At 39.0% G+C, this 15,292-nt stretch overlaps 1 protein-coding gene across 3 annotated transcripts in view; it reads left to right on the top strand.

The window, feature by feature from the left end:
- arhgef10 (Rho guanine nucleotide exchange factor 10) overlaps window positions 1-15,292 on the top strand; it is a 107,105-nt gene that overhangs the window by 25,898 nt on the left and 65,915 nt on the right. For all 3 annotated transcript variants that reach the window (XM_088626483.1, XM_088626482.1, XM_088626484.1), the window contains 4 exons: window positions 4,243-4,455; window positions 5,797-6,087; window positions 8,181-8,220; window positions 15,150-15,238. In XM_088626483.1, the coding sequence (XP_088482609.1) occupies window positions 4,243-4,455; window positions 5,797-6,087; window positions 8,181-8,220; window positions 15,150-15,238 (633 nt within the window). The remainder of the gene's footprint in view (window positions 1-4,242; window positions 4,456-5,796; window positions 6,088-8,180; window positions 8,221-15,149; window positions 15,239-15,292) is intronic.

Genomic DNA, 15,292 nt, shown 5'->3' on the forward strand with positions numbered 1-15,292 from the left:
CTGTATCAGCGTGCATGTCCTCTCCTCTCTGTACCACGAGACAACTGTCTGTACAGAAATTCTAAAACCTACACATCTAGCAGTATTGTCACAACTGGGGCAGCAAGATAATCACCGTAAAGGAATAAATCAGTAAAGGACTGTACTTGTACATTGTTATTAGAACACAAGGACTTTTATAAACGTGAGGTGGCCATTCGGCCTGTATACTGTATTGTCCTTATTTTACAGCTCTCCGTGGCTCCCTTCTCCCTCCTTCTCGAAGAAAACCAAACCCAAAACAGTGCTCCCACCGACTTGGCAAGCTAGGGACCTCCAGCTCAATTCAGAATCCCAGTTTCTCCTGGACATTAACGCTCCACGGATCACCGACTCCATTCGCTACTGTTTCTCGCACACAGCCTTTCCTGGCTGTCGGTCTGATCCCCAGCTATCCGTATCGAGCAACAGCAGTCCACTCACGGCTCTTCCAGCAGCCAAATCAGCCCGATGTCCTGTGCTTCTTCTGCGGGCCGGTTGCACATCCCATTGACGTAGCCATAGTTGTCTCTGGGGCAGCCCTCCAGTATTCTTCTCACTGTTTCACTCTCTCTCACCCTCCTTTTCGCTTCCCCTGTCTTCTTAACGTTTCCCCTTTCCATCATCGGCCTCATTTCTCCCCACCTGAGGCCCCAGCACTGTCCTCCATGTCTTGCCTTTCCTCTGCTTTCCCCACTTGGTCCCTCAGGAGCCCCTCTGTCCCCTGCAGCTTGCTGCCCTCTCAGCATGGGCTCAACTGTGTAGCTCCTTCCACGTCTGCTCGTCTACTTCCTCTACCCCCGGCACCCCCAGAGCCCGCGCCTCGGCGCTTCTCCTCTCGAGCATCCTGGTCGCGGCTCAGGTAGTGGTGAAGACAGGCCTCCCTCCTCTCCCCTCTGGCACCTAGCGTGGGGCAGTATGCGCCTTGGCTTTGTCTCCTTCTCCTTCCCCAGGCGAGTTCGACCAGTAAAACTTACAGATTCAAAATCATGCCTCTGCTCCGAGTTAACTTAGGGTTACTGAAGTAGCAACTAAAGCACTGACAGCATGTGCTTCACACAATCATTCACTGTATTTATTGGAACATTTGTTTGCTTGTCTCATCAGAAATTATGGGAGGTAAACAACACACTTATCCGTTCTGTCTGCTTCCCGTTTGTGAGTGCTGCACCGAAGAAGCTGGTAAAACTGTGGGAGGTGGCTGTCATCTGGCATTTTCCCTTCTAGCGGTTGAGAATAAACCCAGAAGTCCTTGTCGTGTTTTAATAAAATAATTTTACTGCATTAGTTTTATTAACTCTCCTGTTAAAAATTCTGTCAGACCTCCTGATTTTAACACTAATGAAGAAACGTCTATTTCTTTCAACGTGTGTTTAATCTTCAGTGAAGCATTGTGTGACTGAATATCCTGATTCAAAGTCTGAGAAGAAAGTAATTCAAAAATAAAATAAAAAACATTGTAAGCATGTCAAGAATGTAGAGCCTAACAACAGCTTTTAAACTCGTATTTTGGAGATGTTATGTACTATATATAAAAAAAGCAGTGTCCAAAAATAAAAGATTCTTTTTAAAACCTCAAATGCTGTATCCCTTACAGTAACTTCAGTTGCCAAAGCAAGTGAAATCCACTGGTGTGGCTTACAGCATGCATAATCAATTGATTCATTGGCTAAGTAAGTTGTTGATTATTTTTTAAATAAACTTTACTCCCAGCAAAATAAAACACACAGGATAGTACTCCTAACTGAGGTGAGAGGTTTTCTGCATTAATTCAACACCACACTTAAATTCAGTTCGGTAGTTTGGTCAGACTTTAATTTCAGTGGTTCAGTTAGATCCTAGTAAGTGCGACGGAGGGATGAAAGTGTTTGGCATGACTCACCTCGCTGAGGGAATGGCAGCTGAGCCATGTGGAAAGGCTGCCCAACCAGCCCCCCCTCACTATGGGCAAAGTCTGAGCTGGGGAGTTTGCTGAAAGGGGGCAGATGGGTAGGCAGGGTTGTGCGAGAGAGTTACAGTACGTGAAGGGAAGGCCTGGGTACGAGTCTTAAAAAAATGAGGCAGTCGAAATTAGGATCTAACCTTCCCAAATGTCTCTAATAAACTTCATTAAGGCAGAGAAGGGGCATTATTCGACCTGATTTGTAACGATGGGGCAGTCTAAACCCCAAGAGAAGAGTGATATTTGTATGTGACATTTATGGAACAAGTAAAAGGTTTATTCCATGCTGAAAAGAGAAGAAAGGAACCATAACGTTTTGGCTGTGGAGCCTTCTTTATAGTTATATTTGTAGGTAATATTATATTTGTATTTGTACAGTAGGTAAGCTGACATGGGTGAGATGAGGGTTTTACCTCCTTCTGAGGTTTTGTTTTAAACCCCATTGAAATAAATACAGAACCTGAAGGCTGCAGTATCAAAAACGAAGTAAAACGTTGAAAGGCCATTCACAATGCAAAAGTCTGGGCTCCTTAGTTTCAGATGCTGTTGGTTAACGAAGGTCTCTGTAAGATTCTTAATGAGAATTGAAGGGACCTTGATGTCACCATTAAAGTTTCTATTGATTTATTCACCTGCACGAAAAACAGAGAGATTAAATCACTCTGCTTGTCTCACAGACTCATGGAAAATGTCTTTTTTCTTTCTTTCCAAACTCAGGTAATTGAGAGTTAATCATTGTTCAGCAGCCGCTCTTAATTGGGAGACAATAACAAATCCATTTCCATGATATATTGTGGGAGTTTTTGTTTTTGCATGGATATTTCCCTTCAGTCAATTAGAATTCAATTTAACATTGAAAATGGAACAAAGTTAAGCTGTGCACAGGGCATCTGTGGAATATTAAAAAAAAAACTGTAGGAGTGTTACCAATTCACACGTTTAAACACTGCAAGGGGTTGGAGACTCTCAAAATGCCATCTCCCCCCTGTTCTGTATAGCTTGATTTATGGGGTACTGATCTATTACCATAATATCCTAATATTAACATTTGTATAACCTTTCTTTCATCTTTGATATTTCTGACCACTTTCACTTCTTTTCGGTTTTTAAGTATTGTCTTCTCCATGTAAAAAAATGTGGCAATGCTTTAGGAACTAGAGCTTCAGAGCAGACCGTCAACAGACATGGTGATGGCAGAGCTTGTCACACGAGGGATCAGCTGCCATCTTTGTGGCTCACCTATACACCAGCTCAGCATTGAGTTGATGCAAGCCATATTAGTCTGGTATTAGGATTGTTTTTGTCTCCTAGGTAACATTACTTGTATGATAAAACAGGACATTTGAAAACTGTTTTAGAAGGGACAATAAATTCAGAGAATTTTCTGACTTTTGTGGTGCATTTGGCCCTTATGGTCCATCAACACTTAATTACAGTTACGAAAAATGCCAAGTGTTGTAAACTCTGAACTTCTGAGTTAAAGCTTTTAAATAGAATAAGTATTCTGATAACTACAGCATTGTCGTTTTACCTTGTTATTATAATATGAGAAGTACTGTATGAAAAAGTGATCTGTGACCTCAGAAGTCGACTAGTAGATAGCACATTGGCAAAAAAATGAGTACAGTCTGACTATATTTTTTATAGCTCCAAACTGACATTCCTGTTTCCATGGTGTTTTGATTCACACTGTGATACATAATGTGACTATCACTGTGCTTCATGTCTCAGCTGGCATTTTTGTTTATTTGCCAGCTTTGAAGGAAGGCATTCCTTTTTATTTAGATAGAATTAGAATAGCATTTAGAAATAAGTGCCTTGAAAGGTTTTTCATCTGGAATGTCTTTCTGTGTGGTGCAATGTTCTACTCAAATCAGACCAGCCCTTTTAAAAAATGTTTACGTAATGTCCTTCATGTCAATGAATACGTGTCTAATTTTATTGTAAAGCCATATATAACGGAGTTGATAAATTTGAGAGATGTATTTGATTATTTTTTTGTTTTCCAGTGTGTTGTACAGAAATGTTAGGATTTTTTAAAATGAAATGTTCCCATCCCACTTGATTAAGCCAGATGATTTGACCTTTGTGGATCTCTTTATGTGTTGGAGAGATTACTTTATTCAAGGCCAGGATGCACTGAGTGACCAGTCTACTAATACTGGTAGAGGAAACTCAGTATTAGTAGTTCGAGTGGCCAGACGACAGACCAGAAGCTTTTATTGAGAAGGTATATCAGGATATCAAACAGCATGGAAAAAAACGTCTTCCTCTCTCTGTAGTGCTGGAGGAAGACTTGCCATATGTCGACGAAGAGGAAGGAGAGCAGTTTGCGTTTGACGACAGTGGGGACGAAATTCCTGAAGCTGACAGACAGCCTCCTGTTCCCCCTGTGCCTGATTACGAGAACCAGTTTGATGCTCAAGATCCCCAGGCCTTTCAACATGGTCCTTCAGAAGGGCAACCACTTAGTAGAAGACACAGCAGCCCTGGAGGTAATGTGCCAGAAGTCTCTCATCCAAAGAAAGACCCACATTTGCAAGGTGGCTTCCCATGTTGCCACATCTAATTTTACAGTTTTTAAGGAAAAACAAACTTTACGTGGTGCTAATCTAGTACTGTAATTCTAGTGCTTAAAGTGATTTTTTTCCTTAAGTACCCTTAAATGTTAGTGCCTTCCATAATATCAGTGAATCTAAAAATATTTTTCAGTTTCTGTATCCTTCATTATGCATGCACTTTTGTGTTCTTAAGTCATCATGTACTGTACATTACATAGACACTGTATTTGGGTATATAAAGTAGTATCACCTGGGTCATGACACGACACAGTGCTTTCTGGCTTGCATGGAATCTTTCTGCCATTTCCCCTTCTGAGGTCTAATTGATTTGTCTGATTTGATCTTGATTTGTTTGTTTTCTTTGTACCCCTGTTATTAGCCAGACTATTACCCTGTATGTCCTCTCAACTAAAACACCCAATCTTGTCCAGAGTCTTTTTGAAGTCTTGAGATACATTAACTTTGCGTTGTGCAGGGTTCATGACTTTTCTTGCTGCCAGGACCTCATGTCAAGTTGTCTGATGAATGTAACTGGGCTTGCCCAGATCACAATTAAGTCATTTAAAAAAACAACAACAACAACAACAACATTTGGTCTTAAAGGGGAACCTGTAATGCTATTTTTATGTTTCAGTGTTAGAAAGAATCAGCATTGATGAGTGCATTTCAAACCAAAGTTAAAATGAGCACAGTAACTTGTAAAACCTCCAAAATACATCACAAAATAGACAAAATTTCCAGGTATGGGCAGTGCCATGTTCTGCGATTCAGAATGAGGCAACAAAACTTCTGGTGACGTGTTGTGGCCCAATGACATTGTAAACAAGCAGCCTCTTTTAATCCAAGAGAAATATTGCTTTTGTTTTTGTGATGGTTTTGCGGACAAATACTTCTTACTTGTTAACTCTGCAGATCACGTTGGAACGTTTCTGCGGTGAATTGTCTGATGCACAACCTGTATTTATACACTCTTCCATCCGATTCCATTATTCATTACAGAGACTAGTGAACAGGAAGGGGCCGCTTCGCTTCGAATGCGAGCTGCGTCAACGTGGCGACTTAGAGTACTTTCACAAAGGTCACGGTTTTGTGCTTAATTCAAGTTTGTAATTTGTTCCTATAACGTCAATGTATTTTGTTACCGAGATTCAATAACAGGTCTGAGATATGGGGACTGCAGTTCCCCTTTAAAAAGGAAGGTTGAGGGTGAGGTTACGTGCTGATCCATTTTTGTGTTAATTGAGACAAATGTCCTGTTTTGGTTTTTGATCCCAGAGCAAGATGGTTCCAGTGAAGAACGTATGCCTCCTTCTGCGGCCCCCAGGACCATCTCTAGGTCTGGGAGGGCAAACCCCTACTCTGTCATCGACATCAGCCCCCTCCAGCAACAGCCTTGCTCTCCAGACACAGAGGCAGGTGGCCCAGAGGACTCTGGGAGCCCACGAGTTCCTAGTGGTTATGCGGTGCCTGTGCCCTGTGGATATGCTGTGCCCTCAAATGTTCCTCTGATCAAGCCAGCTTACTCCACTCCGGTCATCATTCGCCATCTTTCCGTTGATGAGGAAGGTAAATCCCTATTATCGGGACCACAGAATTGCTTGTGAAGTGTGCCTTCATCTTTATCTTTACTGTGGCGGACTGGTGATTGCGCTCTGGCTCGGGTGCTGTATTTGCTGTTTCTTTCCTGTGAACCTTTTTTAGAAAAGATTTACTAAAAGGAAGTGGAGACTATATTTAGTCCCCTCCAAACCTCTGGTTTTGCTGAGATGTGCTTTTCCTGCTGTAATTTTAGTGAAGAGTTCCACGACTGGGCTAGTGTCGTGAAAATCACAGTGCAATTATGGTGAGACGCTAGATGGCTAAGATGACCATGAATTGAATGTTTGAGGTTGAATGCCATCAATTATAAAGAATGTTCTGTATTTAATGTGTGTTTGTATCATTCTGTAGACGGAACTATATTCTTTGCCAGCTTACTACGCCCCTCCTCATGTGAAAACGTTACAAATAAGCAATATATTAAGGAACAAAGGCAGAAACTATCAGCTGGAATAATGAAATTCCACAAAATGAATAATAATTATACAATTCCTTACATTTATATAGCGCTTTTCTGGGCAGTCCACTCAAAGTGCTTAACAGGTAATGGGGACTCCCCTCCACCACCAATGTGCAGCCCCACCTGGATGATGCAGCGGCAGCCATAGTGCGCCAGAACGCTCACCACACATCAGCTATCAGTGGGGAGGAGAGCAGAGTGATAAAGCCAATTCATAGATGGGGATTACTAGGAGGACATGATTGGTAAAGGCCAGGAGCAAATTTGGCCAGGACACCGGGGTTACACCCCTACTCTTTTCGATAAACGCCCTGGGATTTTTAATGACCACAGAGAGTCAGAACCTCAGTTTCTCTGTACGCCTCATCTGACGGATGGGACCTTTTTACAGTATAGTGTCCCCACCACTATACTGGGGCATTAGTACCCCCTACTGGCCCCACCAACACCAAATGTTCTATAGTCTGGAGAGACAAGGATTCAAACCTGGACTCTCACAACCATAGACAGACACCCTAGAAGATGAGCCATGGTGCTGCCAAGATTAATTCCATTTAGCCTGTTTGGTAGTTAGTAGCTAGTTGATCCAAGGATCTCTTTCAGCTGTTACTGGAAAGAAGTCAGGTTATTGGTTTCAACAACATGGCGGGACTAGCTTGTTCCACAACCCACAGCCCTTTGGGTAAGGAAGTGCCTCCTCTTCTCAGTTTTAAGTGCCCTTCCACATAATATGGAATTACTTTCACAAGATCAAGTAAATTAAGATCAATAAACTCAGAAAAGGCAGGACAGCTGCTTGCTGGTAAAATACATTTGACAGACTTCAGATATGTAACTTCAAGGGTGGTAAAAAATGTTCTGTGCTCACTTGTTAAGTGAAGCAAGTGAGTTGAGCTGTCAGGGCCATGAGAGGAAATCAACAGTGTGTTTGGCTTGAGTTCTCCTGGGAACCGTGACAGGGTGCTGACTGACAGGAAAGGGGAGGCCAAGTGAATGCATTTAGATCTGGCTTGGCGAAGCACATGACAGCAGGGCCTGAAAAATTCCAACCATGGCACTGATAAAGACACATTCGACAAATGTGTATACATTATGGAAATTATAGATGCTTTTTTTTAGTTGATGTTTTTGGATTGTTTGACTTTGCATGAGTTATTTTGCAAACCATACGCTTTAAAATACTTAAGTCATGTTTTGCTCTATTTACGTGGTAGCTCATTTATTGAAACAGGCTAATTGATGCAAAATGAAAAATCATTCCCAACTAGCTCATAACATAACCTATGTATGTACACTATTATCAGCAGCTTTCTTGGTGTATTTAATACTGAGGCTGAGAAACGGACCACACTTTTGCAGCACAAAGGAAAACAGTTGTGACTAAGAGTATCACAACTCCCTCTTGTGGATACTTTACACCAAGCATGTTTTGACAGTTCTGTCCCCTGTGAATTTGCTGATTTTTTTTTCTTGCTGTGTTTGGCATAAAAAAATGCATTTCTAATTATGGCTTTTCTACTTTGTCTCGATGCTAAACAGTTGATTGATTTTTGTATTGATCCGGTGTTGTGAGCTGCACTGTTTTTTCTTCTTTCTCCAGTAACTGTCCTTGGAACCAGCAACACTCTGTCAGCAGACAGGTACAGTATGTCATATTGGTTACTACAGTTAAGTTCTCATTGTATAGTGCCAAGAAAAAGTTAGTGAACTTTTAGGATTTCACATATTTGTAGGATTAGGATTTCACATATTTGTTGTTAGATCTAATAATAAAGTCAACCTGATGAAAAAAATGACACAAAACATGATACTCTTTAAAAATGTGTACGAACTCAAAATATGCAAAGATTCAATCTCCATGTATCACAAAGTATGTGAACCTTTAGATTCAATAACTGGTGGCAGCCACTTGAGCAGCAATAACTTAAAATAAACATTTCTTGTAACCATTGATCAGTCTTTCACATCACTTTTGTACATTCTTTTGTACAGATGCAGCCATTCAAAGTGCGCGGTACAGACACCGCAGTACAGATACCGCAGGTATGATGACACGCGATACCGCGGTGCGTGATTGGTTGACCGACAGGGGCACTCGTGGTCCGTTGGTCTGTCGTAGAAAGACTTACTGTAAACGTCTTTACTGTGCCCGTTGTAGATATTGAATTTTACCACTGAAGGGAAATCTTAGTAGCTGAGCATAAAAAGAATAGGAGCATACTGTAACGCGTGTGAAGGCCATAAACGATATTAATTTTGGAACGTAAACATACAGTATATGGCTGGTCTTGGTACTTTAAAGAAAAAAATACACACCAGTATTCCATTTCTCCCTAAACATTGTAAGCTTCGAAGTCTTTAACTAACGTGATACCGGAGTCAACAAGCATACTTTTAGAATTTGATTAAAAGGGAATATAATATGGAATCGCGTATCTAAAGAATTTAATAACGGTATGATTATATCCGTGTACTGGCAGGACTGTGTAGGGCTGTTTCGCCTACCTGATCATGCGAGCTGTCTTGTAGCCTACTGGTCTAGGTGCGTGACTACCAACTGGCAGGTTGTGTGTTCGAATCCAGCTGGTGCTGGACTTTTCATTTTTATTTATTTATTTTTTAATCGCGTAACATAAACATATTACCGTATGCAAACTGTACTGTATACAGTATGTATATGTATATTTAATGTCTTAACTGTGCCCGTTTAATTGAATTAAAAAAAAATTATTTAACACGAACATTAAGCTGTTTACATCTTCCGCCTGAGAACAGTCACCCGTTGCTACCCAACGCAGAATGGTGATTGGCTGACACTATCTGACACCCCTCTGATTGGAGAAAAAAGACGTGCTGGTGTGCTATACACACTACCAGGAAGAGGATTTCTTTCTATTCAAAACGTGTATTTTAAAAGTTTAAGAAGTAAAAACCTTACAGCGTACACAGATTTCTAAACTGATCAGGATCGTTATCTTTGTCTTATGCATAATAATGTTCACCGCTCTGTCCAGCAAATTAATAATAAACTTTATTTTATATAGCGTTTTAAACGAATAAGTAATTAGATTGCTCATAAACCTAATCACTTGCTTTTTCTTTTTATTTAGGCTCAGATTTCAACTATAGATCGTATTATTAATAACCATAATAACAACCAACCAACAAAAACAACCATATAAACATAATGGTGGTGCTGGACCTTCCAGTTTTATTTATTTATTTTTTAATCGCGTAACATAAACATATTACCGTATGCAAACTGTACTGTATACAATATGTATATGTATATTTAATGTCTTAACTGTGCCCGTTTAAGTATTGAATATTCATATCTAATTTTACCACTGAAGGGAAATCTTAACATAAACATACAGTATATGGCTGGTCTCGGTACTTTAAAGAAAAAAATACACACCGGTATTCCATTTCTCCCTAAACATTGTAAGCTTCGAAGTCTTTAACTAACGTGATACCGGAGTCAACAAGCATACTTTTAGAATTTGATTAAAAGGGAATATAATACGGAATCGCGTATCTCAAGAAATTAATAACGATATAATTATATTCATGTTGCAAAAGAACTGCAACGGACATAAAAACTCCCTTGCATGGTTTCATTACGACCAGAATCGGTCTTGAGATATTTTTAACTTGATTTACAGTATTTGAGAGGTATGTCTTAACACCGATACTACAGTGCTTAAGTACTGCTCACGTATATGTTTCTAGGTTTATATTATGCATTTCATACGGTCAAATTACTTTTGAGCAATAAGAAGCGAGAAACGGTATGCGTTTTACTTTCGTTTTGTGCTGGGACCCGTGGATTGATTAGAGATATCAAGTACATACAAGTCATTTTTTAAATGTTGTAGTTCGTCTTGAAAAAATGTTACGAGTACATCATCTATCAACAATTACACAGGTTCTGTTTCCATATTGCGGATTTTGGTTACGTAATATTATTTTCTAGATTTCACGTTGTGAATATGATGGGATGTCTGATGGGATGTTCCTAAAAATCCATCCTCTGTAAAACGTCTTCTCTAGTTGTCCTGCATATGTATTCGCTAATGAAGCTGTGTGTTCTGAGCCTAGATCTCTACATTTCTGTATGAACCAGCTTAGAGGGCTAAAGACAGCTTGTGTTTAAATTGAGTGTAAGGCAATTTATGCTTCTAAAGTCATGGTCAGCATTTATCTTTGTACTGTGCTGTAAACTTGTTCTGTGCCAAGTCACATTATTTTATAGCGTTTTTAAAGCGTTATCAAATACGGTGTTACTGTAGTTTACTGAGTCCCATGTCACATGGTCTGTGATTGAAACCTGTAAAACCGGTTTAATTCGTCACAGCCAGCACTCTTCAGGTGTGAGGGTCTTCTGCTCAGAATGAAACGCTAAAATGTTTGTGTATATTCTAATGGTAGTGGGGGCGGGGTGTGTGGGAACAGGTTTGGTTGAAACATTTTCTCTGAAAGCATTTTCTTCTTGTAACCGATCTTGTTACAGCATGTTACAGTTTACTATTATTAACCATATTAATTTTAAGTGCTTAATGTAAAATCTTGTAAAAATATATTTTCATTGTTCAAATATACATTAAGTCTGACTATCATATAATAAGTTAAATACAAAACTAAAGAAAAAATAGGGTTAAATATAATTCAAAATATTTTGCTAACAATGTTAACTGTTTATGAATAATAAAATGTATTAACTAAGGAGTAGGATGGCACAGTTGTTAGTATGTTTTTGTTTTTTTTTAACCCAATCTCCGGGAAACCATTAGTACGATGGTGAATCGGAGATTCTCAACCCTTGCTGCGTACGACTGGAAAAGAATTCGTGATCGGATCAACGAAATGCTTCGTAGGAGGAGGCGGTCTTTTCCTCTTGTCTAACAGTCTGTCCACAAACAAAACATTCCTGTTAGACAAGAGGAATTGAAAAAAAAAACAATGTTGTCAATGAAAACCGGTGTGTGTGTCTCTCCCTGCTGGATGTCCCTCTCACAAACTGCTGAATGAATAAAATAATTTTATTGAAAACGAGTTTGCGATTGTCTGGTCTTTAAATTCTGGAGATACGCGATTCCATATTATATTCCCTTTTAATCAAATTCTAAAAGTATGCTTGTTGACTCCGGTATCGCGTTAGTTAAAGACTTCGATGCTTAAAATGTTTAGGGAGAAATGGAATACTGGTGTGTATGTTTTCTTTAAAGTACCGAGACCAGCCATATACTGTATGTTTAAGTTCCAAAATTAATATCGTTTATGGGCTTCACACGCGTTGCAGTATGCTCAGGCACTAAGTAAAAGGAGATGCTTCGTATTGCTTGACTAATTTTAAAAACTAAGTTATAAATATAAAAATTGCAGGCGCTGCTCTGGTGCGTCGGCTCCTACACAGTGCCTGTCTGCCGTAAGCGTTACAATATACATACAGTACCCAACACTGCTTGTACCCATCTGTCATGCAAATAAAACACCTTGAATTGAATTGAATTGAGGGGAGAAGGGGGGGATACTAAAGCCAATACTGGCTCAATGGGCTTTGACGTGCTAATGCGTTGGTTTAACGGTCCGGGTGTGGCAGGCTTCCAATGTCAACTCGACTCGATTAGAAGACAATGAACGTATTTTAGCCCTAAATGAATTAATAGCAAACATGGTTTACATAAAATACATTTTTCCAAGAAAGTTTATAATAATACGATCTATAGTTGAAATCTGAGCCTACTTTAAAAATAAAGGAAAAGCATTTTCAGAGAGCAATCACGCTGTGTTTATGTAGAAAAAGTGATTAGGTTTATGAGCAATCTAATTACCTATTCGCTTAAAACGCTATATAAAATAAAGTTTATTTAGAGATGAATGATCAGTGTCGCAGTTTAAATAATGTGAGTCAGGAAACTAACACAGCGCCACCGGATTTAATAACGCAATAAAAACGCTATAAAATAATGTGACACAGTACAGCACAGTACAACAATACTGACCATGACTTTAGAAGCATAAATTACCTTACACTCAATTTAAACACAAGCTGTCTTTCTGTATGAACCTCTAAGCTGGTTCATACAGAAAATGTAGAAATGCATTAGCCTGATCATGATTAAAAAACACATAATTAAACACGCGTTTGCGATTTAAATCAGAACACGATTTAAATCAATATAAATGTTTATATTGTAACGCATACTGTCCAGCCTCCATTTCTCTATAAAAATTTACTGTTGCACACACACACACAATAGAAGCAGGAACCGCTGTCAGAAGGGAAGATATGTTCAAAATATCGCAAATATCGATCATGTTGCGATATTTTGAAATATAAAAGTCAATTGATTGTCCATAATATCGCTTACCTATTTTTTCGAAGAAATGTTTGTTAAAATAAAAGTCCAGCACCAGCTGGATTAGAACACACAACCTGCCAGTTGGTAGTCACGCACCTAGACCAGTAGGCTACAAGACAGCTCGCGTGATCAGGTAGGCGAAACAGCCCTACACAGTCCTGCCAGTACACGGATATAATCATACCGTTATTAAATTCTTTAGATACGCGATTCCATATTATATTCCCTTTTAATCAAATTCTAAAAGTATGCTTGTTGACTCCGGTATCACGTTAGTTAAAGACTTCGAAGCTTACAATGTTTAGGGAGAAATGGAATACCGGTGTGTATTTTTCCTTGTGATATTTTAAGCTCTAGTTGAATGATAGGTGTCGCATTTTAAATCATTTTCGTAGCTAGAAATTATGAAACGCCCTGTTAAAAGCAAGGAAGTTTTTATGCCCCGTTGAAGTAAAACAAAATGCCTGACAAACTATGGCTTGGACAGATTCCAAGTGCTTGTACAAATGTGCTAAAGAAATTATACTTTGAGTATATAGCTTGTCCAAAGTCATCCATTATTAATACTATTAGTAAAATCTTCAGTAAAGGCTTTGATGCATAAATATTTCTGATAAAGGTAGGTTGTGTACTTTTGTCCAACTGAGCAATCTTGCTTTCATAAAATATACCAACATTTTAATGACTGATGATTAACATGCTGTAATACACAGTTCAAAATTAAAGGCTCAAATGCTGTACATGAGAGGTTAAGCTCCCCCTGGCGGTTTTACAAGGCGACGCCGGATAGTTAGTCACGTGACACACGTGAAACCGCGTGATACCGCGTGATACTGTGACACGCCCACCGGGGTATGCCGTGAAATACCTCACCCATTTTGAATGGCTGCATCTGTACATCTGTATGTTTAGTATCACAGTCTTTCTGCAGGACCCACTTTCAGTGTAACTTGAGGTCACAAATCGATGACCTGACATCCACCTCTAGAGTCTTCTGATACAAATCAGAATTCATGTTGTATCAATGATGGCAAGACATCCAAGTTATTCTGTTCAAAAACAGTATTTGATTTTTGCCAAAGAGTCCTACTTTTGACTCATCGGTCCAGGAAACATTGTTCCAAAAGGCAAACATCAGATGGGCAGGAGTGTTCTTTTTGGAGAGCAGTGATTTTCTCCTTGCAGTCCTTCCATGAACACCATATTTAGTTCTTGTTTAGTCATTTTCAAGAAGTTGAGTCTTGAACTGTCACATTAGCCAAGGTGAGAGAGGCCTGCAGTTCCTTGGACGTTACTCTGGGGTTCTTTAGAACTTCCTTAATGGTTTCCCTGTTTGTTCTTGGAGAGATATAGGTAGGGTAGCCACTGCTGGGTAAAATGAGTGTGGTAGACCGTCTTCACAGTGGATTGGGGGAGCCCCAAATCTTAAGAAATGGTTTTGTATCCCTTTCTGGACAGATGAGCATTAATAACTCTTTTTCTGAGGTCCTCAGATGTTTCCTTTGATCCTGGCATGATTTGATTCCAAACAACTGTATGATAAAAACCAGACTCAAGTTTTATATCAAACTCTGATAAAGACTAGTGTTTCTTTTCTTTATAAACAGTAGGGTGGGGTTTTTCAAGCTTGATCCCTAAGATCTGCCTAATGTAAACACCTGATTCTAATTATTCTCTTAATGAAGCAAATGAAACTAGCTTAATTACCCATTCTTTGTTAAATTCATACATCATTTTGTTTCAATAATGGAATTTATTGCTATGAACCCTGTTGTATATTTATATAAAAACTGGTTCTGATTCAAGAAACTCATGGTAAAATGAAATTTCCATATTTATCTTTGGATAAAATATTTATTATAATACCCAAATATTTTTGGGGTACTGTAACAATAGGTGTCTCTGTTGTGCTAACTCTGTAAGTAAAAGTGCTGTTAGCAATCAGAACTATTACCATTTCGAAGAAGACATTTGGTGTAAATATGTCTTTTGTGGTTTACTTTTGCGTTAATGATCGTAAACTGTGTGCTGTTTTTGAACTTTTGAGGAAATTAAGCATTTGTCCAAATTTTCTCCCATTCTGGATTGGAGAAATAATTTGTTTGTAAGACTATCATATTTTTCACAACAGGATGTACAGTTATGTAGATGATTTAATAATTTTTAGTATGTTTTATTAACATGTTACAATTTAAAATCTAAAGTGTTTTTAGTGAAGATCACCCAGTCATTAAGGAAGAAGATGCTTTATCAAGATGGGTTGCTGACCCAGCAAACACTGCTTGGATGGAAAGTAAGTTTTCCTAATTATACCTAAGTTCTTCTTTGTAGCTCTTATTATGTTTCA

This window comes from Lepisosteus platostomus, chromosome 3, assembly GCF_059453375.1.
Source record: "Lepisosteus platostomus isolate fLepPlt1 chromosome 3, fLepPlt1.hap1, whole genome shotgun sequence".
Lineage (NCBI taxonomy): Eukaryota > Metazoa > Chordata > Actinopteri > Semionotiformes > Lepisosteidae > Lepisosteus > Lepisosteus platostomus.